The sequence below is a fragment of the Lutra lutra genome, chromosome 14 (assembly GCF_902655055.1).
Source record: "Lutra lutra chromosome 14, mLutLut1.2, whole genome shotgun sequence".
Taxonomy (NCBI): Eukaryota; Metazoa; Chordata; class Mammalia; order Carnivora; family Mustelidae; genus Lutra; species Lutra lutra.
Window position 1 is genome coordinate 61521709 of NC_062291.1, and position 26336 is coordinate 61548044.

General features: G+C 37.1%; 1 protein-coding gene across 7 annotated transcripts in view; it reads left to right on the forward strand.

Moving 5' to 3' along the window:
• The window catches only part of BTRC (beta-transducin repeat containing E3 ubiquitin protein ligase), a 184720-nt gene that overhangs the window by 87322 nt on the left and 71062 nt on the right, over window positions 1–26336 (forward strand). For 5 of the 7 annotated variants that reach the window (XM_047702067.1, XM_047702062.1, XM_047702060.1 and 2 more), the window contains one exon: window positions 13271–13348. The exons of the other annotated variants lie outside the window; for them this stretch is intronic. In XM_047702067.1, coding sequence (XP_047558023.1) covers window positions 13271–13348 — 78 coding nt within the window. The remainder of the gene's footprint in view (window positions 1–13270; window positions 13349–26336) is intronic. 7 annotated transcript variants of the gene reach the window in all.

The following is a 26336-nucleotide window of genomic DNA, read 5'->3' on the forward strand; positions in this document are numbered from 1 at the left end:
ATCTCAGTGCTTAGTTGAGCTTGTTTATCTTAAAAGAGCAGGAGGCAGGCTTTTAGGGAGTAAGCTACATGTTCCAGTATAACAGGCACCAATGCTGTTTGACTTGAAAAACATTTGATCTCTTACATTAACAGCCCATGTCACTGTAATAGAGACTACAGCTGGGCTGTTGTTCAGTTTTCTGTTATTTTAGCTCTGAAATAACTGTTAGTGCTGCTCCAAAATCTCCGTGTTTAAAATTGTATATTGGCTGTCCCCCCAGGACTCGTAAGTAAACAAGGTGATATGTGTGGCCAGAGGGAGCGTATTTTGTTAGCTTTGTTTTAAATAAGAACCTTCCCTATCTAAAGGTGGTTTTTGTCTGATCCCTGATGGTGTGCTGCATGAGTTTGCTTGTGTAAATTTGTGTATGTCGCAATATTTTAAAGCAGATTTTTGTTACTAATGTGTGAGCTCAGTAACTATTAATTATGGACTTACTTTTTTTTCCCCCTCGAATAATGAAGCATTTAGTTTTTCTCACCAAGCTTAACTTAAGATATCCTGAGTGATTTCCCTAAGTGATTTGTATAGCAGCTGTTGAAAATGGGCAGGCAAGAATTTAAGGGATATGTTTGTTAGACTTAAATATTACTTAGATTTATTTTAAGATATTCAGTTATTGGTAATTTCTGTGCCAGGAATACTTTTGACAGTTGGAATCAAGGTTAGCAGTATTTAAGGAACAGAAAATAAAATTTGTAAAATCAGATTGCTATTTTCTTCCTTTTTTAGAGTATCTCTTATTTTAATAGTGATAGAATGGCGGCTCTTTCTAGTAGTGGTAGAATGACAGCAATTTTACTCCTTCCCTTCTTCCTTTCTCTATTTATTTTTAAGAACCTAGTTTGTTTTCCTATTCTAATTCTCTTCTCATATGCTACAACACTACCAAGCCACCCAGCACTTTCTTTGAATTTAACCGAAAATACATACATCAGCTAGCACAAGTATAATTGGTTGAAAGGCAGCCATCTATCTGGGGAGTTCTTCTAAATACCGAATGTGTCATGTGCTTTGACATGACATATTTGTAATATCTCTGAATACAGAAAGCACTTTCTGTGTTAGCTGTAGGTGCTAAAGCAGTAGTGTGTTTTAAGAATGTGTGCAGTGCAAATTCTGGCTTGTGAGGTAATGACAAGTGTTTGCCTGCATAGACAATATATTTTTTCCCCCTGAGGTCCCCACATACCTAGTTTCCCTCAAGCTCATCATCTCTGTCAGGTTAATCAATAGGCACCGTATGGCAGAGGGTCAGTAATCAGTGTCATCGTGCCTTTAAATCGTGTTGAAAATTTGCTTAAAGCCTGGGCCAATTAACATCGAGATGATGAATGGATGGGAAGATGGGAAGAGCCTGACGCTCAGGGGCTTTGTGAGGAGGAGATGCTCAGCTGTTGAGCAGCAGACACCAGCGAATAAAATCAGCCATTCATGTGAGCTCAGTCCACCCACTCTTAATGATAATGTCAATCTAGCAAAATATATACACATTGGAGTTGTCACGAGTTCATAAATCAAAGGAGTTTGTCAAAGGCATTCAGATTAACGAGGCAGCAGCAATAACAAGTCAAATTTGCATAGAGAATTGCTCGAATCTCAGTAAATTATGATCCTGTTTTTCATTTGATTATTTGCTAATGTCTCAAGAGGGAGAATGATTATATTAGCATGCAAAATCTACTCCAGAAGTAGAAATCTGAAGTATAGAAGACCAGCACACTATGACAATTAATCAGTTTCTGCATACTAGCATAAATGCACAAGGCCCAGAAATGAACTTCTTTTTTATTATTATTTCTCCTTGCTACTGATCCAAATGGTTCAGCTTGACAGAGACTTTATATTGCTTTAACAGTGTTCTGAATTGTGCCTGCAGGCAAGACATAGTTATGCAGCTATAACCAACCTATCCATCTGCCAACCAGATTGGAATTCTCCTATCCAAGGCTTCCATTAACCCCCACTGACAGCTCCAAACAGGATTAAGAATTTGGAAGCATAAAAAAATAGTTGTTCTTTGCAAATATACACAGTCCCTTTGCATTTTGAGAAAGGCTACATCTGCAGTGTTTTATAATTAGTGTCGGACAGTGTAGCAGGAGAAAAAATCTGGTTGGTTTTTGTTGTTATTGTTGTCTTTTTGGACTTCTGTCATAGAAAGTAAGGCAGTACTAATGGAAGTCCTGTGTGCTCGGTTGTCTGAGAGTGCTTTCCATTATATCTGGTTTCTAGCACTGTGCTTGCGTTGGTAAATTGCTAGAAAATACCACTTCTTGAAAGCTTTAACTGGTAGATCTTGTTGAAGTTTAGCAGGATAGGGAGGCTTTGATGTGGTTGTGGTTTAATCGAGTATGTCAAATGATAAACGTGCTAGAGAAGCAGTGTGCATGAAAACATGCCAGAGAATATTATCTTATGAGGACACCTCAGGTCCTCCCTAAAACTGGTCCTTGAAGGATTCTTCAATCAACTACTGAACTTAAATGACCTATGTTTTTTTTTTCCTCCATCGATGCCTAGAACGATTCACACACAGTATATTATTTATGTCACCTTTCACTGAAGAGTTTAAATGATTTTTATTCCTGTAGTTAAATTGCCTTTAATTTTGTAAAAGAATAATTATTCCTATTTTTGGGAATTGCAAATCATATATATTTGGAGGCTATAATTACCCCAAATGATACAAGTTAATGGAAAAATATTAATTCAGTTACTGATTTACCAGCCATTCCTACTGTGTGATGTTTGCAACTAGCTATTAGAAATTGGTCTCCAGATTTTTTTTCTTCACGTGGTTGTCATTCTACATGATGATAATCAAATGACTCCATTTTTTCCATGTGTTCAAAGTCAGAGTTACAATTCACCACCATTTACCCACTTCACTAATGTAACTTTCCTGGTTACAGAATCCTTTGAATTTTCTCAATGAGGAATGTAGCATAGGTAGAAAATGTTACTTCTAGTGTTGGAGCTGATTATTTTATTTATAACAGATGTCTATTCAGACAAGCTCAGGCTCTGTTGCACCATCCAACCTTGAGCAAGCTGCTTATTCAAAGATTATGATAAGTCATTATGAGTGGCTTGACTTTTCATCACTGTGTAAATTAGTTTAGTTTTTCATTTGATTATATAATCAACTCTTGATTATCCATGTCATCAGGAGTTGTGTGTTCAAATAGATAACTGAAAACAGTAAATAAGCCACTTACTAGGTCATGGAGAATATTGCCCTAGCCATAAACCTGCTGTGTGCTATCATCAAAATCTGTCTACTTCTTGTTTTAGACACCAAAAAACCCAACCAAACAAAAACAAAAAACCCAGCTCTGAAGAATCAGGAACGGTTTGCTTATTTACAGGAGAACTTTTCTTTCCTAATCAACGGTTGGCAAACTTTAACTATAAAGGATCAGACAGTAAACACTTGAGGCTTTGTGGGCCATAGGATCTCTGTTGTGATTACTCATCTTTGCCATTGTAGTATGCAGGTTGCCATAGATAAAAGGCAAATGAGTGAAGGTGGCTAAGTTTCATTAAAACGTTATCCATAACATAAAGGTGTATCCCTTAAATAATTCTCTCTTTCTCTTAAAAAAAAAGTTATTTGTAAAAACTGTGTTTGGAGTAGGAGCTTACTCTGAGTTGTCATACCGGCATTATAAGCGATGGGATAGTAGGACTGTAGTTCTTTGAAGGTTTTTGTTCTTTGAAGTTCTTTGAAGGACTGTAGTCACTTTGAAGGTTTTCAGCTTTGAAAACCTTTTTTTTTTTTTTTTGAAAACCTTTTTTAAAGCTAGCCGGACAGTGTGGGTATAGGGCTTCAATTCTTTACTAAGCATTTATCCATATATTATGTAATATGTTGCAAAGTAGAGGGAGCCACAAAGGCTTTACCAAAAAAGCTTTCAACACTACTGGGTAGTTGAGAGTAATATGCAAACATTTATCTAATTAAGTGCTAAATTGTGTGGGCCAAGATAAAAATGTTAAGGAATTTCCAGTAGAGAAAGTGGAAATAGTTATATGGTTTCTTAGAGAATATGACATTTGAAATTCATTTCAAGAATGAGAAGGACTTGGGACGCTGGGTGGCTCAGTTGGTTAAGCAGCTGCCTTCGGCTCAGGTCATGATCCCGGCGTCCTGGGATCGAGTCCCACATCAGGCTCCTTGCTTGGCAGGGAGCCTGCTTCTCCCTCTGCCTCTGCCTGCCACTCTGTCTGCCTGTGCTCACTCTCGCTTCTCTCTCTATGACAAATAAATAAATAAAATCTTTAAAAAAAAAAAAAAGAATGAGAAGGACTTGAATTGATTAGAGTTTTTTCTTGTGTTTTTATAATTGCTGAGTGAATGACACTAAAATTAAGGATCCTCCCAGCCTGAAAATGTTGAGATTATATCACATGTTTATAAGGCTATGAAGAGACTTGATTAAGTAGGGCAGAAAATGTTTGCTGATGGAATTAACTTGATGTCATATAGAAGAAAATTCTGGAAGGTCTTGGAGTCCAAGCCTAAAACTTAATATTTGATTTCATAGGAAGAAGGGTCATGAAAATTTTTGGAGGGAAAAGACCACCCTGACACTAGTGGTATTTAAGAAAGATTAATCAGCAATAGCATTCAATTGAACAAACACTTTAAAAACTCACATTATGTTCTCAAACTTTGTGCTGAGCCACTGGAAAATGAAGATGAAAAAAAAACTGGCCCCACCCAGAAGGAATTCTACAGTGCGCGGTAGGAGTGGAAAGCTTGTTCCTAGAGAGATATGATATAGAGAGATATAAAGCATAAGTGCCAAAATAGAAATAAAATGCTATTTCAGAGTAATCAGTTCCAGCCGGGGGTTAGTGGGGTGGGAGTAAGGAGAAGGGTTCTCAGAGAAGATACTTTAGTTGAATCTTGAATCAGAGTTGTAATGATGTAGAGATCAGGAAAGGAGTCTATTTGTTTTTAAAGATTTATTTATTTATTAGAGAAAAAGCAGGCAGGGGGAGGGGCAGAGGGAGAGGGAGAATCTTTTTTTTTTTTTTAAGAGTTTATTTATTTATTTGACAGACAGAGATCACAAGTAGGCAGAGAGGCAGGCAGAGAGACATGGGGAAGCAGGCTCCCCACTGAGCAGAGAGCCTGATGGGGGGCTCGATCCCAGAACCCTGGGATCATGACCTGAGCCAAAAGCAGAGGCTTTAACCCACTGAGCCACCCCAGTATCCCAGAGAGGGAGAATCTTAAGCAGACTCCCCACTGAGCTTGGAGCCTGATGTGAGGCCCAGTCTCACGACCCTGAGATCACCACCTGAGTTGAAGACAAGAGTAAAACGCTTAGCCAACTGAGCCACCCAGGGGCCCCAGGAAAGGAGTCTGTTACACACTGAGGGAATAGAAAATAGGAATAGCAAAAGCATAGGGATGCAAGAGTGCTTTTCATACTGTGGAGAATGATAAAATAATGTCGTGTAAGTAGTTCAGAGACTGATGGAAAGGTAAAATGGCCAGATTGTGGTTGCTATACTAAGAAGTTTGGACTTAATCCTGTAGGTGACAGCTATAAAAGGGTTTTGGGCAGGGTGTGGGGTAGGGTGAGGTAAATTAATGTCTTTTTAAGAACATGGTTCTGATGGTAGTGTATAGAATGGGTCATATATGGGTTTAGGCAAGTGTGTCAGAAGGCTGTCTCAGTAGTAATAGCGCTGGTAAGAAGTGTTGGCGGTCTGGACTAGAGTAGAGGTTATGGAAATACAAACCGAGGGTTAGAACTCTCTCTTCTTTTTAAAAGATTTTATTTATTTATTTGCCAGAGAGAGAGAGAGATCACAAGTAGGCAGAGCAGCAGGCAGAGATAGAGGAGGAAGCAGGCTCCCTGCTGAGCACAAAGCCCGCCGTGGGGCTCCATCCCAGGACCCTGAGATCATGACCTGAGCCGAAGGCAGCGGCTTAACCCACTGAGCCACCCAGGCGCCCCGCAGGGTTAGGTCTCATAAAATAGATGATTGAAAGGAAAATTGGTTAGATACATTCCAAGAAAAAAGGTGGGGGGAAGGATGAATAAAAATTGGCTGAGGATTTAAGTTTGGGTTGAAAAGAAAAGTTGGGAGGGAAGGAGGTGGCCTAGGATGGGTAAGAATGGTAAAAGAGTGCTTTAAATTTGGATATGTTGATTTTGAGACTGTTTATTTAAATCTGTCATCTGAATACTTTCTTTGAGGTGATTTCTTTGTCTTTTTTATTCACCCCCAAGTTACTTCTGGAAACATTTTATCCAGAATACATCCCTGAGATCTAAGGCACAAGCTTTAGCATTATTTCACTATATTCACTTTTTCTTATCCAAATGTCTGTTACTTTGTATTTAGGTGTTACAACTCAAAGCTTCCAGTTTGAATTAAAATTCCAAGTTGTCTGCCAGACTTTTAGTCTCCCTTCTAATTCTAAACTAGTAAATGCTGGGCTAAGAGAGAAATATTTGAGTTAATATGAAAGGTAACAAATTATGTAGTATTTTTTTCAGAAATACTTTATTATGAAGCTGCTATGTATATCATATTGTTACTCCCAGACTACAGATACATTCTGCAAATGTATTTACTATAACTAAATGTTTAATCTGAGTGTTGCAAATGAGTTGTTCAAAGCAGTCAGGTTTTTCTAATTAGGTTAAGTGGTAGAATATAACTTTTATTATTTATATTTAAGGGAATTTCCCCAAAGTTTATTTTTCATTTATCTGACTTCTATTTTTCCATTTTTAAAGGTATTTTCTTCTAGATTTCATCTATTTTACTTGTTAGTTTTTATTTTTATATAATTTCAGAATTACAGAACTGTTGAAATAGTGCAAAGAATCCCCTTACACTCTTCATACAGATTCTCCACGTTAACATGTTACCGAATTTGCTCTATATGTACATACATAAATATGATCACATCCATTTACTTTTTTCTGAACCATTTACAAGTTACAGACATAATGTCCTTTTACCAACATAAGTGTTTCATTCTGTGTTTCCTAAAAACAAGGACATTCTTTCAAATAACAGTACAAATTTATCAAAATGGGAAAATTAAATGTATAAACAAATGGTGGTATAGCCATATAGTGATAGTACTTGGCAATAAAAAGGAAAGGACTGTAAGGACGCCTGAATGGCTCAGTGAGTTAAGCATCCAACTCTTGATTTCAGCCCAGATCATGATGTCAGGGTCATGTGATTAAGCCCTGTGTCAGGCTCTGTCCTCAGTGTGGAGTCCGTCCGTCCCTTCCCCTGATTGCATATGGCACACTCTCTCTCTAAAATAAGCAAACAAACAAACAAATAAATAAACAAACAAATAAATATTTTTTTAAAAGGAAATGACTATTGCTATATTCAACAACACAAATATGTTAAGCTAGGTGGAAAAAGATTTAAAAAATTATATTCTATATGATTCTATTTTGTGACATTTTGGAAAAGACAAAATTAGTGAGAAAAAATCTGTTATTATGAGGGAAAGGGACTGACTATAAAGGGGCAGTGCAAGAGAATTTGGGAAATGATGAGTTGCTTTACATCTTGATTATGATGGTATTTACATAACTGTATGCTTTTTGCTGAAACTCACATAATTGTACACCAGAACAAGTGGATTTTTCTATATGTAAATTTTAAAAGTGAGGAAACAATCATGAAATTAGCATCGATACAATGTTATTAGCTCATCTATAGAACTTACTCAGATTTTCCCAATTGTTCCAATAATATCCTTTATACCATTATGTCATGATGCCCACCCAGTAGTTACCCATCAAAATCAAATGAAATTGGGGATCAGGAGGAAGAAAATTGTGGGTAAGGCCTAGAGAGGCACTACTCATCCTGTTAGATGCAGGTCACTATTCTTCATTATATAATTCTGTATAGAGAAGTTTATCATCAATTTTGCTTTAAACCCCCCCAGAATAATGTCTGATTACAGGTTGTATTTAGTTGTCCTGTCTCTTTAGTTTCCTTTCATCTGAAACAGATCCGCAGTCTTTCTTTGTATTTCATGACTCTGACATTTTTTTTGTTAAGTACAGACTAGTAATTTGGGTTATCTAATGTTTTCGTATGAACAGATTGAGATTATGTGTTTTTGGCAAGGTTTCCTCAGAAGTAGTAATGTGTTCTCTGTACATCATATCAGAGACACATAATTTTTTAGAAGATTTTATTTATTTATTAGAGAGAGAGAGAGAGTAAGTGATCACAAGCAGGGGGACAGGTAAAGGGAGAAGCAAGCTCCCCTCTGAGCAGGAAGCCCAATTCGGGACTTGATACCAGGACCCCAGGATCATGACCTGAGCCAAATGCAGAGGCTTAACTAACTGAGGCACCTGGGCGCCCAGGAGGCATATAATGTTAAGGTGGTGTCTACCACATCTCTCCACTGTGAGGTTATTGTTTTTCCTTTTGTAATATTAAATACCTCATGAACACGTATTTTAAGATCATGTTAACACTCCTGTTATTTGTCTAACTCTCACCCACTAATTTGTGGCACGAGTCTTGCTTGCATCAAGTGGTTACCCTTAAAAAGAACTTACTGGACATAATTTAGCTTGATGACCAGTCCAGTTATGAACATGACTTATTGGGATGCACCATAGATAAAGATAAGAGGGATAACTGTGCTCCTGAGAGGAGAGCCTGGGTGATGTTGGAGAGCACACAAACTTTGAGAACCACTGAGGTAACCACTTCGGTATACATGGGTGTTTCATCATTTCCTTCCATCTTCAAGACTGTGAACTGTTTATCTGTTTGCTGGCTTTCTGGCTCTCTTCTTCACTATTGGAAGGTTGTCTTACTCCTTCCTCCTAATATCATGACTGTTTAATGTCCCTACCTCTATTTTAAGGTAATAAATTTCATGATACCCACTCAATGGTTCCTCATCTAAATCAGATACAAGTAGAGGGTCGGGAGGAGGAAAATTGTGGATATGGGCTAGATGCTGCTCATTCTATTATGTTCATATTACTATTTTCACTATGTAATTTAGTACATAGTTTACCATCAATTTGGTTTCACCCCATCACCTATAGACTAAAAATGTGATCATAATAACTTCACTATTGCAGACTTCTGCCAAAAAGTAACTATGTTTCCAAGTTTATTATGATGACATTTTAACAATGTTGAAATATAGGACTTTGCATTGAATTAAACCAGGTTGGATTATAAATGATATTGTATTTAAAGGAAGGTGGAACTTCATGGTCTGGGGAAGTTACTTGCATGTTGTAAGTTTATAATTGAATACTGGCTTAAGTTTGTATTACATAAAACACTTAATTTTAGCATTTAAAATATTTATACTTTATTTTTCTTAAAAGTTAAATATACAAGTTGATTTTATGGGTTTATTGTTGACCTTTCCCTTCCTCTGTTTATCTTAAAGTGGCATATATTGCTATTTTCATTATTTGGACTACTTTACAGTCATTACTTCCACTGTGCCTCTAATTTTTTTGTAAATCGACTACATTACTTAAGAGATTTCTGCCCAAAAGGAAGACCTTACAACACGGGCCTGTCACACCAACTACAGGCAAGGCACAAGGTATACAGATGTTAGCCACAGAGGTGCAGGGTCTTAAAATGACACTGTTTACATGCTGCTTATCTTTAAATATCTTTTAAAATATAATTGATAGAAACAACAAAAGGTATATCTAAAATAGAGTTATGATCCTATACTAATAATGTCATAGTTGTATGAAAATTTTCACATAAACTCATGTTAGAAATAATTTCTGCATCTAAAAGTAGTTCCCCAGTTAGAATGTGATGAGTATATGTAATGTAATGAGTATATCAAAATTTTTCTAAACTTTGCAAATTTAAAAATATTAACACTATGAATGTAGTTGTGGAAAATAAAACCCAAGTAATTTGTATTTGGATTTTCCGTACTTTGCCTTGCAGGTGGTGACTTATATGTGTTGATTACCAAATTTTTTCCAATTATTTTGTAGTGTGGTAAAATACATATAACATAAAATTTATCATCTTAACTATTTTTAAGTGTATGGTTCAGTGGTGTTAAATATATGCATTATATTTTGCAACCATCACCCTCATCCGTTTCCATAACTTTCATCTTGTGAAACTGAAACTCTGTACCCATTAAATAATAATTCCCTATTCCCCCACTTCTCCCAGCTCCTGGCAACCACCATTCAGCTTTCTGTATGATTTTGACTACTCTGAGTATCTCATGTAAGTGGATTCATATAGTAATTATCTTCTTGTGACGGACTTATTTCACGTAGCATAATGTTCTCAAGGTTCATCCATGTTGTGGTATATACCACAATTTCCTTCCTTTTAAAGGCTGAATACTATTCCATTGATATATTACACCACATTTTATTTTATTTTATTTTTCAAATAAATTTTTTAAATAAATAAATAATTTATTTATTTATTTATTTACTTATGTTTATTACGTTATGTTAGTCACCATACAGTACTTCATTAGTTTTTGATGTAGTGTTCTATGATTCACTGTTTACAAGTAACACCCAGTGCACCTTGCAATCCTTGCCCTCCTCAATACCCATCACCAGGATTGCCTATCCTCCCACCTGCCCCTTCCTTCTAAAACTGTCCGTTTGTTTCTGGAGTCCATAGACTCTCATGGTTTGGCTCCCCTTCCGATTTCCCTTCTCCATTTTTCCCTTCCTTCTCCTAATGTCCTCCATGCTGTTACTTATGTTCCACAAATAAGTGAAACCATATGATAATTGACTTTCTCTGCTTGACTTATTTCACTTAGCATAATCTCCAGTCTCATCCATGTTGATGCAAAATTTGGGTATTCATCCTTTCTGATGGCTGAGTAATACTCCATTTACACCACATTTTATTTATCCCTTCATCGGTCATTGGACACTTGGGTTGCTTCCATGTTATGAACACAGGTGTACACATTATCTCTTGAGACTCTGCTTTCAGTTCTTTTGAATATATACCTAGAACTGGAATTGTTGGATCTCTGATAATTCTGTTTAATTTTTGAGGAACCACCATACTCTTTTCCACAGCAGCTCAATTCTTTTATAGTCCCCCTAACAGTGCATGAGAGTTCCAATTTCTCAATATCCTTGCCAATATATATTTTGGGTTTTGTCTGTTTTTGATAGAGTGTTCTTAATGAATGTGATGTGGTGTCTCCATGTAGTTTTGATTTACATTCATGAAATGATTAGTGATGTTGAACATCTTTTCATGTGCTTGTTGGCCATTTGTATATCTTCTTTAGAGAACTGTCTATCCAAGTCCTTTGTACGTTAAAAAAAAAAAAAAGATTATTTATTTGACAGACAGAGATCACAAGTAGGCAGAGAGGCAGGCAGAGAGGGGTGGGGGGGGAACAAGGCTCCCCGCTGAGCAGAGAGCCCAACGTGGGGCTCCATCCCAGGATCCCGGGATCATGACCTGAGCCGAAGGCAGAGGTTTCAACCCACTGAGCCACCCAGGTGCCCCCTTTGTACATTTTTGAATTGGGTTGTTTGGAGTTTTTTGTTTGTTTAATTTTACAACTTCTCTATATTCTGGATTTTTAAAAAAGGTTTATTTATTTTAGAGAGAGTGCACATGTGCACACATGAATGAGAGGGAGGGGCAAAGGGAGGAGGAGAAAGAGAATCTTAAAGCGGACTCCCTGCTGAGCATGGAGCCCCATGAAGGGCTTCTCCCAGGACCCCCAAGATCATGACCTGAGCTGAAATCAAGAGTCAGGTGCTCGGGGCGCCTGGGTGGTTCAGTGGGTTAAGCCTCTGCCTTTGGCTCGGGTCATGATATCAGGGTCCTGGGATTGAGCTCTGCGTCAGGCTCTCTGCTACTCGGGGAGCCTGTTGACCTCTCTCTCACTGCCTGCCTGCTTGTGATTTCTCTCTCTCTGTGTCAAATAAATAAATAAATAAATTAAAAAAAAAAAAAAAAGTCAGTTGCTTAACCAACTGATCCCACCCAGGCACCCTTATATATTCTGGATGTTAATCCTTCATCAGATACATGATTTGCAGATATTTTCTCTCATCCCATGGGTTGCTATTTTATTACTCTGTTGATACTTAGAATTCTGAACTTGCTTTCAATTGGATTGGTTGTTTTTTTTTTCCTCTGTTCTTAAGTATTTAAAAATCCCATTGACATTTATGGTCTTCTAGCTGCTGTTTGAGGTGATAGTGGCAAGAATGGACTGTAATTTTATTTTATTTTATTTATTTTTTTAAGATTTTATTTATTTATTTATTTGACAGACAGAGATCACAAGTAGGCAGAGAGGCAGGCAGAGAGAGGCAGGGAGGAAGGCTCCCTGCTGAGCAGAGAGCCTGATGAGGGGTTCAATCCCAGGACCCTGGGATCATGACCTTAGCTGAAGGCAGAGACCTTAACCCACTGAGCCACCCAGGCACCCCTGGACTGTAATTTTAAACCATTGATGAAATTATGTTGTTTTGAGCTAAGTACTATGTTATTTTTAATAAAAGAAAAATCGGAGAAGAGGACAAAGAGAAGGAACTATTTATTTTAGGATCCAGACTTTGAGAATTTCTAGTGACCAAACATTTAGTATAGTTTAAAACTAATTATTTAAAATAGAAGGTAATAATCATGGTTTAAGTTACTACCAGCTAAGTATAAACTGGAGCTTTCTTGTGTCCAGTGTCACCTGCATTTTCTTTTTTTTTTTTTTTTAAGATTTTATTTATTTATTTGACAGAGAGAGATCACAAGTAGGCAGAGAGGCAGGCAGAGAGAGAGGAAGGGAAGCAGGCTCCCCGCTGAGCAGAGAGCCCGACGTGGGACTTGATCCCAGGACCCTGAGATCATGACCTGAGCCGAAGGCAGCGGCTTAACCCACTGAGCCACCCAGGTGCCCTCACCTGCATTTTCAAAGACCAATAAACTAGATTCCTAATGACTGTGATCTGCTGGGCAGTGCTTAAAAATAGATGAAATACTTTCCACCTAATTCCCTACTTAAATTTATTTATATACATGGGCATATGTTTTCCTTTATGTAAGTGTATGTCTGTATGTATATAAATCTTCAAGTGAATAAATGCATAAATATACATGGTATTCTAGCTTACAGAATTAGAAATGTAATTCAGTTTACTCCCACAGAAAGATTGAAGATAATGAGAACTGAATTAAAGCTTACTTTCTTTCACAGAATTCCTCAGAGAGAGAAGACTGTAATAATGGCGAACCCCCTAGGAAGATAATACCAGAGAAGAATTCACTTAGACAGGTATGAAATTCAGTCTGTCTTAAAATAAAAAGCTACCAACAACAGAAGAAAAGACAGAAAACCCTCAATTTGCCATTCGTTAAGCACTGGAGTTTAAATTAAGAATACTCTGAAGTTGAGGTGGCTGTAGCCATCAATTTCAATCAGGTAACATTGTTTTTCCAGTCTTTTAAAAATATCCTAGGTGTACAAGTAGAGGAAAGGTTGATTGCTTACGTTTAGTGAAAACAACACCAAAGAAAAGTTTTCTTGTTCAGGAAAAATAACTTGAAATGCTTCTTAAGTGCAGATAGTAGAATAGTTGCTTTAAACTTACTTTCCTTTGAGATTCTTAACACATTTTTTTAAAATTAACAATCAAAAGGGATCTGCCTCTAGTGAAGTTAGGTCCTTTTAGTCTAAGCAGTATTTGTTTGTTTTTTCTAAAAGTAAAGGCCATTATTGATGATGATAACTTAAAAAAAAATTTCTCCTCACTGTACCCCACTCCCCAAAGATAATACATTTTGCTTTGAAAGTTAATTCCATGGTGCCCTCTTTTTTTAAATGAAAATGTCCAGAAACATTTGCTTAAAAAATTTGCTCTTCTCACTGCCTACAGCAACCTCTAACATCTTTTGTCCCCAATAGCAACAAAAACAAGTTCACTAGAATATTGCCAGAGAATAGGTATACGACCTCTTCACTTTTAAGGTAAGGTTGGATAAGATGAGCACCAGCAGTAGCCAAAGTATTTTCAGTTTACTTCCACTTACGGTACTATTCTTAGGAAAAAAGAAAAGAGGTCTGATATTTGTCTAGTGTCCACCACAAACCTGGTATTTGTTTCATTCCATCCTCACATTCACCCTACAGAGTTGGTAGATAGGGCCTCCGATTTATAGATGAAGAAAATGGAGACTTAGGGAGCTTAGGTGACTTGCTTATGAGCTCGTCACTGATTTAAAACCCAGATCTCAATGTTGCTCAAGCGTTTCTACTTCTGCCTTCTGATTCCAAGTTTGTATAACAGTGTTAACATAGGGAAAAAGTACTTGAAACTGTGATATACTCATTTTTTATTTACTATATGGTAAAAATTTGGGGATAGGTACTTTTCCTTTTTGATAAAAATAATTGTTTAGTAAGTAGAACTGAATCCATTCAGGAAGCTTTTGTAAAAAACCTGAATGATTAGTAATTGATACTATGCAGTTACAGCTTTAACTATTTGGAGATAAACAGCTGATAATCTGAAACTAAATAAATAGGACAGTTTTGAGTAAGATAAATTTAGAGGGAGAAAGTCTCTCCCCACTCTACAGAAACAACTGTCAGAAAACAATGACACGACAAAAAGTTTTGGCAACTTTATTTAAGCTAACAAACGAATTTTCACTCTGCAAAGTTATAAATTAATTTTAATAGGCTGATCCAGATGGTCCATTTGGAAAATGGATAGGCTGATCTGTTGAAAATTAAACTAAATTTATCTCTCTCATACTTCAAACTGAAGCAAGAGAGAGAATCGTGCCTATTAAGTCCAGCACATACAGATGGACCAGCAGGTCACACATGGGACTAATCTGATTCATTTTAAAAATAAATGCATACATTATTGAATCATTTTCTACTTGCAAGATCCGTTGTGTGCAGTATTTGAAAGAGATACGCTGTGGCTTTTTCATTGCTTTTTAGCAGATTTGCTTCACCCTCTCCACTTTAATATAACAACCATTTTGTTTTTGTTTGTGTCTTTCCTCCTAGTGCTCCAAAATGATTTTTCTAATATCTGTCATTCAGTGTTGAGATCCAAGCTCTGGAGATTAATTAGGTCATGAGGCTTTTTCCCCTCCTCTCTTTGTAAAGGGTTTTATCTCTATTCTCTTTATGAAGAGCATGAAGAGCATGAACTCAGTGTTCTTGGAAAGAGAAATGGCCTTTAGAAACAGGGAAGTAGGAGATCCTCCTGGGGCCCTCTGAATCTTTTAGCTTCTGGGTGTTTTAACAGCCCTATGAATGCAGATTTGTAAATTTATTGCAGTGCCATCTGGTTTTTTGCTCGAACCAGATTACTGTTGGCTTGTGTCTGTCTATTGTGGTGGTCACTCCCTAGGAGCTTGCCCTCTCAATCTTAGGGAAGAGTGATGAATAGCAGGGGTCAATAGAAGCGGGTCACAGGGCAGCTGTCCAGGACTGCCCTGAACTTGATTACCCCATTGCTGATTTTTTTAATGTAGGACATAATATATAAGCTGTTTAAACTCCCTCTTTTCTCTGTTGCATGACAATAATGAAGTGCCATTTGCTCCCTCCCCCCCTCCCACTTTAGTCAAGTTAATACAGATAAAAAGATGTCAAGGCTGCCTTTTACCTAGTGTTGATGTAAGTAGGATTTGCATCATGTAGGCCAATCCCTTGAGATTCTTTTGCAGATATTTCTAATGGGATTTCAAGGAACTCTTTCACTTATTGATTTGAAAATGCTCAGTTAAATTCTAACAAGTTTAGTATTGTTTTAAACTGATTTTATAGTTCATGTATATTGTTCTAAAATACAGTCGCAGGTGATGATAGACTATGACCACTTCCTGGTAACTTCGAGTTATTTAAAAATATGGAAGAGCGGAAAGAAGGGTCATCACTACAATTCTTACAGACATTTAAAGGATAATGAGGGGATATTATAAATAACTTTAAACCACAGTTTTGGCAACTTAGATAAAATGGACACATTCCTTGAAAAATACAACTTACTGAAACCAATGCAAGGTGAAACAAATTTGAATAGCCTGATGTCTAGTAAAGAAATCACATTATCAAAAGGCCCCCAAATGGTTTCACCAGTGAATTCTGTCAGACATTTGAGGAATAAATAGCTCACTCTTGTACAAACTCAGAAAACAGAGAAGGAAAGAACACTTCCTGACTGTATTATGAGGCCACTGTAACCATAATTCCAAAACCTGACAAAGACGTTAGCAGAAAAAGAAAATATTGAAGGAGAAAGTCAGGAGACTTGGTGACTGCCCTCAGTGTCACCAAGCCATTTTGTATTACCCATTTTTCCATTTAATTTCCAGTATCAGAAGGCAGGAAAGTTGGTGAGGAAAGAGAAGCAGTGTATCCTTTTAAGGTTCTGAATTTGGGAATAATCTCTTTACTTCTCCACATTAAGTAAAGTGTGAACTTCTGTTTAAAGAATGTACAGTGGCTACAATTTTCTTTCTAATTTTGTTCCTAAAACGTGAAGCCAAGGAAACCATAGCAACTGTTTTCAGTGCTTTTATTCATATCTGCAAACAAGGGCAAAGGCCTGGGAGGATACACGAAAGTACTCATTACTTTTTGAAAATGTAGCCTTACAACATGCAACTTCTTCTTTGCTTCACATTGGTGCTAATAGGATCTGTCAGCCCTGCCTTTCTCTGTAATTGAGTAAATTGTGACCTCTGTCTAATCCTTCCCCATCCCCCATTCCCTTTGTGTATGTGTCCACTTACCATCCTGAGAACGTGGGCAGTGATAAATAAAGCATTGAGTAGAGCTCTCTCAACTCTTTGAAAGCAGCATGATGCCAGCCCTCTAGTTATATTTCTTTAAGTGTTTACGTTTTTCTGTATTCTTTCTCTTGTGTAGCTGGAACCCTGGGGATGCAAAGCCATGAGAGAGGCCAAGAAGCTAACAAAGTAGCTGTCTCCCTTGTTAGCTTGTTCCTTTATTCTTTAAAAACAAGATAAAAACCATCTGGCTCAGGGCATTACATTTTCCTCCCCCATGCACCTCTATAGATGGAGACTTCACCTGCAGTGAGGGTTTACATTGATTAGGGAGGGAGCAGTAATTCAAGCTCCCATCCTCTTCAAGGATACTTTGCAGTCTTTAAAGGTGCTGACCCACTGAGTTAAACTGTCAAGGGAGGATAAAAAAGTATCTTCATCCCAGGAGGTAACAGCTGCCAGGTTTTCAACACCTTGCGCGCTGCTGGAAAAATGTCACAATTGTCAGCTGAAAGAAAAATGACTCTGTTGTCATCTTCTGTTAATGACTGGGCCTTATAAAGGGAACTACATAAGCCTTTCAGAAGGAATAAGTAGATATTTTCCTTTCCTACCCTAAGTAGATATTTTCCTTTCCTACCCCCATGCCCCTAAATTCCCGTGTTGTTCTAAACATTACCTTAAACTAGATCCATAAAAAACAGCAGTGAAGAACCTAAACAGCCCCATATAAGCATGGAGGTCTGATTGGCATAGCTCCTTTATACAGTTGGATGAGTAGGAGGAAAAAGCACATCAATGACACAGAAAATGACATTATAGTGTGTATTAACAAAACAACAACAACAACAAAAAGTCATTCATAAGCCAGTGAACTGAGAGAAAACACACTGTATTTCTGCTCTTTGGAGGACAATTTGTTTTCAAGCAGCATCCAGATGGGTAAATACCACGACATTTCTTTTTTCAAGAGAGCCACTTCTTTTCTTCCTTTAGAAAAAAAAAAAAAACAAGAAACTCACTGAATTTACTTCCTTTAATAGCTCTATAATGTTTGTATATGATGGCATTCCCTTCTTTCTGATTTGATTGATGAGGGGAAAGGTTTAATGAAGTCCCTGATATTAGCCAGGCAAGTTTTTTTTTTTTTTCTATTTGTTTTAGGTTAGTCATTTTAATTGTATTGAGTAATTAGAAGGTACACACAGCCAGGGGAGCTTTGTTCTGATAATTGCTCAAGAAAACCCATTCCCTATCTGCTGTTGCTTTGTGTTAAGACATTTCTCCCTCTAGTGGCAATAGTAAGCACTTTGACTTGGCAGTAGGCAAGGTGTAATTGCAATATGACAAACTATGCTTAAGGGACTATCTTGTAAATACTTTAGTTTGGGGTTTGGCATTATTTCATTATATATGTGTGTTTTTTTCCCCTATGAAACTTCCTGCCTCTCCCCCCGCCCCCAAAGTGTTTTGGGCTTTGGATGGAAAAAATTGCCTGAGATGTTTATTAAAAAAAAAAAAAAAAAAAAAAAAAAATCACAGTGCATCCTGGGTAATGTTTTGCAGCTTGACTTAATTTTAGTCATCTGTTTTAATTACCTATTTATAAAAATGCTTTTGCATTTGTAGACATTATTTAATACTTTGGAAGAAGCACCTCATTTGAAATAAATAAATAAATTGTATTTATTTTAAATAGTCCATGTAAAAGACCTTAAAGGTAATTAATGTAGGTCTCTTAAGTAAGACAAAAGTGATCTTTCCAAGTCTGATGAAGTGATTTGTTTATTTAACTTCCCTCTTTGGCTGAATCCTTTAGAGTCTAATAAACTTTTTTAAAAAAAGCATGGTTTGGCAATTTGTGTCTAGCTACAAAAACCCTTCTTCAAAAAGAAGCAATTTAATAACAGGCTTTCTTAAAATTACTTTGAGGAAGGAAGACTGTATAGGGGGTTGGTGTTTTGTTTTATTTTTATTTCAGTGTAATCATTCTTTGATAAATTGTGTAATCACTGACTTAGTAGAAAAAAATATTATTGAACTCCCGGGTTGCAATGACCATAAAATAGTGTATTTTCATATAGAGACTTGAGATATTGTGAATAAATTATAAAGGAAACAGCTTATATGCTGGTCGAAGTCCATATGGACCCAATTCTTTTTGTGTTCAGTGCTTAATGTGGATGTACCATTTTAAGAAAAACAAAAAGATGCGGGGGGGAGCCTATTGTGCCCTTCTATATGAGTCTTTTTTTTTTTTAAAGATTTTATTTATTTATTTGACAGAGAGAAATCACAAGTAGGCAGAGAGGCAGGCAGAGAGAGAGGAGGAAGCAGGCTCCCTGCTGAGCAGAAAGCCCAGGACCTGGGATCATGACCTGAGCCAAAGGCAGCGGCTTAACCCACTGAGCCACCCAGGCGCCCCCTATATGAGTCTTTTTAAAATCTGCCCTAAGAGTAACTTGGAATGAGAACAGATACAGCATTGCATCCATTGAACGAGATTGGGTAGCATCAGTGTGGCGTTCTTAAAGCCCAGTTCCAGCTTCCCTAGATGTTGCCTTGTAGTTTGGTTTTTCTATCCCATATTCTTGCTGGGGACTTGATTTGATGTGACCATATATCTGAAGGTCCCTGTCTCCCCCTCTCCCCCGCTTCCTGCCCCCCAATCACTAGCCATTTTCATTATACTATATCTTGTTTTGCTATAGGGCTGCTGAACAGATTTCTTAAGCAGCTTTTTGCAAGGTTAAAAGAAATGCAGCTTGGTAACAAGTTTGTGTCATTTTAAATATATACCTTCTAGTAAATAAGGAGAAGTCTGGCAATCAATCCCTTTTAGTGTGTTATATGTTTCACCTGACAACTAAACCTTCTATTGATTAGCCATTACTTTGTTAGATAATCCTATGTCATTGAATCCATTGTAAAAAATTAAACTCTTTAAAATGTTTTACCCTAGCAGCACTGTGAAAATTGAAAACTTGTTCAGAATTACAGCCTGCTTTCACAAAGAAGGTAGTTTTCAGCAAGGCATCTTCCTGGTTTATGCTTATGTGCTTTATATGCAATATAAAAATGTATTAAAGTACTCCAACGCAAAACTCTCTGCTTCTGGTTCAGCAATGTAAGCTACCTTTTCGAATGTTGCATGGGGACAGGGCCTATCTTGCCAGTGGCAGTTATACTCACTAGTTTAATTTTAGCCTGGAAGGAGTCTTATAATAGTAAAATATTGAATGTAAGAATACTGAATTTTTTAGCCTTTTTATTCCAGAGTGATCTTAGGACTGTGCCAAGTTGTAATTTACTAATCTCTGTGACTTCCTTGGGGTGTAGGCAAGATTGTTTACCCATTTTACAGATGGGATGGCTAGAAAATAAAAGCTTATGTATACTCTTACTCTAAAAACTCTGGCAGGTCTAGAACTGGTTTCCTAAGTCTATATAATATTCCCCTGGTGTCTTATACTCACTTCTGAGAGAAAAGGAATTTTGGAGGGAAATAAATTAGTTTTCTAACCTGCCATGACTATTTTTTCCCCCAGAAAATAGCATAATATTTTTATTAATTAACTAGACAAAACTTTAGTTCATTTTCCCCCAAAATATTAACTGTATACCTTTATGTTTTTATTGGAGTAAATTTTTCATACAGTGAACTGCATAGATACTAGTTGTATAAGTCAATGAAAATATGATAAATTTGTCTGCTTGTGTAACCACATCCTTATCAAGCTGTAGAACATTTTCATTACCCAAGAAAATATCCTTGGTCTCCTTCCAGCCAGTTTTCCCATTGTCCATGAGTCAAACATCGATCAACATACTCTCATAGGTTAGTTTCACTTTTTCTAGAATTTCATGTGATAGAATCATAGATTTTTGGGGTCTGACTTTCAGTGTAATGTTTATGAGATCCACCGATTCCGCTGTGTGTATCAGTAGTATATTCCCTTTTATTGTATATTCTGTTGAATAAATATACTGTAGTTTGTTTTCCTTCCCTTTTATTGTATTTTCTGTTGAATAAATATACTATAGTTTGTTTTCCATTCTGTTGGTGGATACCCAAGCTACTTGCATTTTTTTTTTAAAGATTTTATTTATTTATTTATTTGGCAGAGAGAGAGAGAGATTACAAGTAGGCAGAGAGGCAGGCAGAGAGAGAGAGAGGTGGAGGCAGGCTCCCCGCCAAGCAGAGAGCCTGATGCGGGCCTCAATCCCAGGACCCTGAGATCATGACCTGAGCCAAAGTCCGAGGCTTAACCCACTGAGCCACCCAGGTGCCCGCTACTTGCATTTTTATAAATGTAGTTGCTATGGATGTTCTAATATAAAGCTTTTTTGGTGAGTATGTGTTGAATACTTCTTGATGTGCTTATTAGCTATTTGGATGTTGTCTTTTGTGAAGTATCCATTTAAGTTTTTTGTCATTTAAAAAAACTGCATTGTCTGTCTTACTGAGTTCTAGAACTTGTGATATTGGCTCTTTGTGAGATATGTGTTCTGAATATTTTCTCACAAGTTTGCCTATTTATTCATGGTGTGTTTTGATGAGAAGTTTCTCATTTTTGAATGAAGCCCAGTCTATTAATCCTTACCTCATGATTGTACAGATACTCTAAGTTTTCTTCTAGAGGGTTTGTAAGTTTTAGCTTTTACCCTTAATTCTGTGATCCATCTCAAATTAAGGCTTATGTGGGCTGTTCATTATTTTCCCCATGCTTTTTTATTCAGTTGTTTTGATACCATTGTTGAAGACTTTTCCTTTTCCCCATTGAATTACATGAGTGCTTTTGTCAAAAATTACTTGGCTGTACAAGTGTAGTCTGTTTCTGAACGTCCTGGAGAAGAGGCTGCTGGTAGATGCAAAGCAAAGGGTACCAGCAGCTGAGGCACTGACCAACCCCTGTTTTAGATTCAACAGAAGGCAAGCTCAGGTCCTCTTTTTTTGGAAGTGTGTATCAGTATTTTTTGTAATTTATTGTTTGTAATAAATTGTTTGTAAATAAGGCACCTTTATTGTTTGTAAATAAGGCACCAAATACTACACTCTTGATCATTACAGCTTTAGTAAGTCTGATTCAAGTAGTGTGAGTCTTTAATATCCTTAATTTTAATATTGTTTTGATTATCATAGATACATTTCTGTATAAATTTTAGAATCATTAGCAATTTCTTTTAAGAAGTCTGCAGGGTTTTGATTTGGATTTTAAATATATACTGGGACACACACATACACACACACACTCTCTCTCTCTCATGTATTCATTTCAGTAGAATTAGCCTCTCAATAATATTGAGTCTTCCAGTCTATAAACATAGCATATGTCTCCATTTAATTTTGTCTTTTTAAATATTTCTAAGCAATATTTCTTAGTTTTCAGTATACATTTCTTAAACAGATTTATTTCTTTTAATGTTTTTCAATGTTAGTATAAATTTTTTCATTTGATTTTTTATTCTTGACGCTTTCCTGTCATTTGTGAATACAGACAATTTTATTTCTTTTCCAAGTTATTTGCCTTTTGTTTCCTTTTTTTTTTGCTTATTTCAATGACAATGGCCTTTGATATAATTTTAAATAGATGTGATAAGGGAGCATCTTTGCCTTGTTCCCAGTCTCAGAGGGACTGTGTTTGGTCTTTTGTCACTAAGTATGATGTTAGTTGAAAATTTTTTAGATGTCCTTTATGGGATTAAGAAAGTTCCCTTTTATTTCTAGCTTGCTGAGATTTTGTTTTATTGCTGTTATTGTCATTATGAGTGAGTGTTTAATTTTGTCAAATGCTCCCCTCCACACTTGCTCTGTTAATATGGTTAATTACATTAATTGACTTTATTAAGAATTTTTGTGTCTGTATTCATGGGGGATATAGGTCTGTAATTTCCTTCCTTCCTTCCTTCCTTCCTTCCTGTCTCTCTCCCCCGCCTACTTCCTCCTTTCCCTCCTCCCATCCTCTCTCCCTCCTTTCCTTCTTCCCTTCCTTCCTTCCTTCCTTCCTTCAGGCTCCACACACCGCATGGAGCCCAGTGTGGAGTTTGAACTCACAACCCTGAGATCAAGACCTGAGCTAGGATCAAGAGTTGAACACTTAACCAGCTGAGCACCCAGGCACCCCTGTAGTTTTCTTTCTAATGTCTTTGTCAGGTTTTGGTGTCAGGGTTATGCTGCCCTCATAAAATGAGATAAGTTTTCCACTCCTCCTCTATTTCCTAGAAGTGTTTGTGTATGGTCCTGGTGTTATTTCTTTTCTTTTTTTTTTTTTAAAGATTTTATTCACTTATTTGACAGAGATAGACACACAGAGAGAGAGTGAACACAGCAGAGGGAGTGGGAGAGGGAGAAGCAGGCTCCCTGCTGAGCAGGGAGCCCTATGCGGGGCTCGATCCCAGGATCCCGGGATCACGACCCGAGCGGAAGGCAGACACTTAACGACTGAGCCACCCAGGCGCCCCCTGGTGTTATTTCTTCACTAATATTTAATAGAATTCACCAGTGAAACCATCTGGGCCAGAAGTTTTCTTTTTGGAGAGATTTTGTTTTTTAATTTATGTGGAATAATTTTCACTTACAATTTCAGTTTCTTTAATAGATATAGAGCTATTCAGGTTGTCTTTTTCTTATCATGTCAGTTTTGGTATTTTGGGTCTTTCAAGAAATGTACCCTATTTTATTTTATTTTATTTTATTTATTTATTTATTAAGATTTTGTTTATTTATTTGACACAGGGAGAGAAACAGCAAGAGAGGGAACACAAGCAAGGGGAGTTGGAGAGGGAGAAGCAGGCTTCCTGCTGAGCAGGGAGCCAGATGTAGGGCTTGATCTGGGGACCTTGGGATCATGACCTGAGCCAAAGGCAGCTGCTTAACAACTGAGCCAACCAGGCATCCCAAAATGTATCCTGTTTTATCCAACAGATTATAAACTGTTCATATTTTTAATTTTAATATTCAGATTATTCTATATTGGGCTAACAAGAGCCCCTTTGACATGTGCCCTTTTGACATACCTCTCATTCCCTGTGTATCTCCATGTTTATCTTGTATTTTCCCTGTGCAATCCTGGAATCGGTGTATCTCCAGAGAGCTATGGTTCCTTTCAGTGTAAAATGGTATTTAGAAGCCAAGTTTGAAGCATTAACTTATATTTTACACCTATATTGATATATTTTCAAAACCATGAATTCATATTTGTATCTGCAGTTCTAGTTCAGTACCACAGAGTTTGTTCTAGATCTCTCCCTTTTCATATTTATGATTATTTGTTCTTACAGTAAGAAACCTGTGTTTTTTTTCTTTCAGCACTTTAATCGTGTTGTTTCTTATCTTCTAGTCTTCGTTGTTTATGGTGAAACTTTTATGTCTGCCTTTATTTGTATTGTTGGCTCTTATGTATGGAGCATCCCTTTTTTCTTAGGCTTTTTCCGGGTTTTGTCTTCGATACTGGTTTTCAGCAGTTTTGACTGTTTGTTCCTAGTTCTTGTTATCTTTGTATTTAATCTCCCTAGAGTTTGCTGATCTCAGATCGGTAAGCCAATGGTTTTCACCAAGTTTGAGAACTATTTTATCATTATTCTTATAACTTTTTTTGTGCCCCATTCTCACTTTTCTTGTGGGTTTTCAGTTTACAACTATGTTAGATCATTAACACTTACCCACAGATAACTGAGCCTCTGTTCATTTTTCTTTTATTCTCTCTATCCTTCAGTTTAGATCATTTTAGTTGATCTCTCTTTAGTTCATTGACCTTTTTGTCTGCCATCCCCACTCTGCTTTTAAACCCGTCTGGTAAATTTTTAAATTTCAGATAGTATGGGAATGCCTGGGTGGCTCAGTTGGTTGGATGACTGCTTTTGGCTCAGATCATGATCTTGAAGTCCTGGGATCGAGTCCCACATCGGGCTCCCAGCTCCATGGGGAGTCTGTTTCTCCCTCTGACCTTCTCCTTGCTCATGCTCTCTCTCACTGTCTCTCTCTCAAATAAATAAATAAAATCTTTTAAAAAAAATTCAGATGTATACTTTGCAGTCGTAGAATTTTGGTTCATTTTGGGTTTTCATTTTTCTGGTGAAAATTTCTGTCTGTTTATCCATTGTGATTGTATGTTTCATTTAAGATGTTGAATATTATAGCTTCTATAAAGCCTTTATAAGCTGGTTCCCATACTAGATCATCTTAGGACCATTTTCTACTGGTTCTTTTTTCTCTTGACTCTGGGTTCCATTTATCTGCTTCTTAGAGCTAGCAGTTTTTGATTATATAGTGGACATTATAAATTACTCATTGCAGAGACTCTGGATTCTTTTATCTTCTGCTGATTAACTTACTGACTGATCACTGTGACTTCACAGACTGTTGGTTTACATTTGTTAGGGCAGGTATGTTTTGATTTTTCCCATGAAACTAAGGTAGAGGCTTTACTCCTAAGACCTGCTGTTTACTGTCGATGCAGGGTCATCCCAAGTTTTTAGTGAACGTTTGAGATGCCTATTAAGTTCCTGTAATTTAGTAGGAATCAGAATCTAAATTCTGTCTCCCCTCATGGGCAACAGCTTCAGTCCCTACCCCAGTCTTTCAGTCTTCTCTTACTTTCCATTGGAATCCTTATAGTCTCCCATTCATTCATGTAGTTTGGGGATTAGCCATGGATTAGAGGAGAATTGAGCCTCCCCTGTGGGTCTGTTTTCTATGCTTTCTCAATCTTCAGCCACTGTGGCAGCCCTGAGCTCCATCTTTTGGCATATCAAGCCAATAAACTGGCTTTCTAACTGAATTTTAGTCACCCTGCATCAAGTAGATTGGTGAGTACCCTCAGGGAAAAAGCACATATACATGGATGTTACCCTGTGTGTTGCTCCTCTTTGAAGGTCAGTCTATTCTCAGTCTATTCTTCCCCTCAGTTTCTTACTACTTTAGGTCATTCTCCAGTGCCTTTAAGTAGTTATTATTAAAAATTTTCCCTATGGTTTGAAATTGTTACCTTATGAGGGTTAATCCCATGTAAGCATCTCTGGCATTATTAGAACTTGAACTCTTTTGCTTACATTTTTTATGTTATTCAGTATATACCAATAACTTCATAAATGTCTTTTTTTTTTTAAAGATTTTTATTTATTTATTTGACAGAGAGAGATCACAAGCAGGCAGAGAGGCAGGCAGAGAGAGAGGAAGGGAAACAAGCTCCCTGCTGAGCAGAGAGCCCGATGCGGGGCTCGATCCCAGGACCCCGGGACCATGACCCAAGCCGAAGGCAGAGGCCTAAACCACTGAGCCACCCAGGTGCCCCTCATAAATGTCTTTTAAAAACATAGGAAGTTTCCTCTAAAAGCTTTTATGTTGTCTATACCTGAATAATAAATGTTTGTAGTATAGTAGTTGCAAAAAAGTACTGAATCCTGAGCCCAGAAGATACGTGCACTAATAGCTGCTATACACAAAGGTCAGATGATCCAATTTATTCCTTTAAAATATGTATTGGGGATGCCTGGGTGGCTCAGTCTGT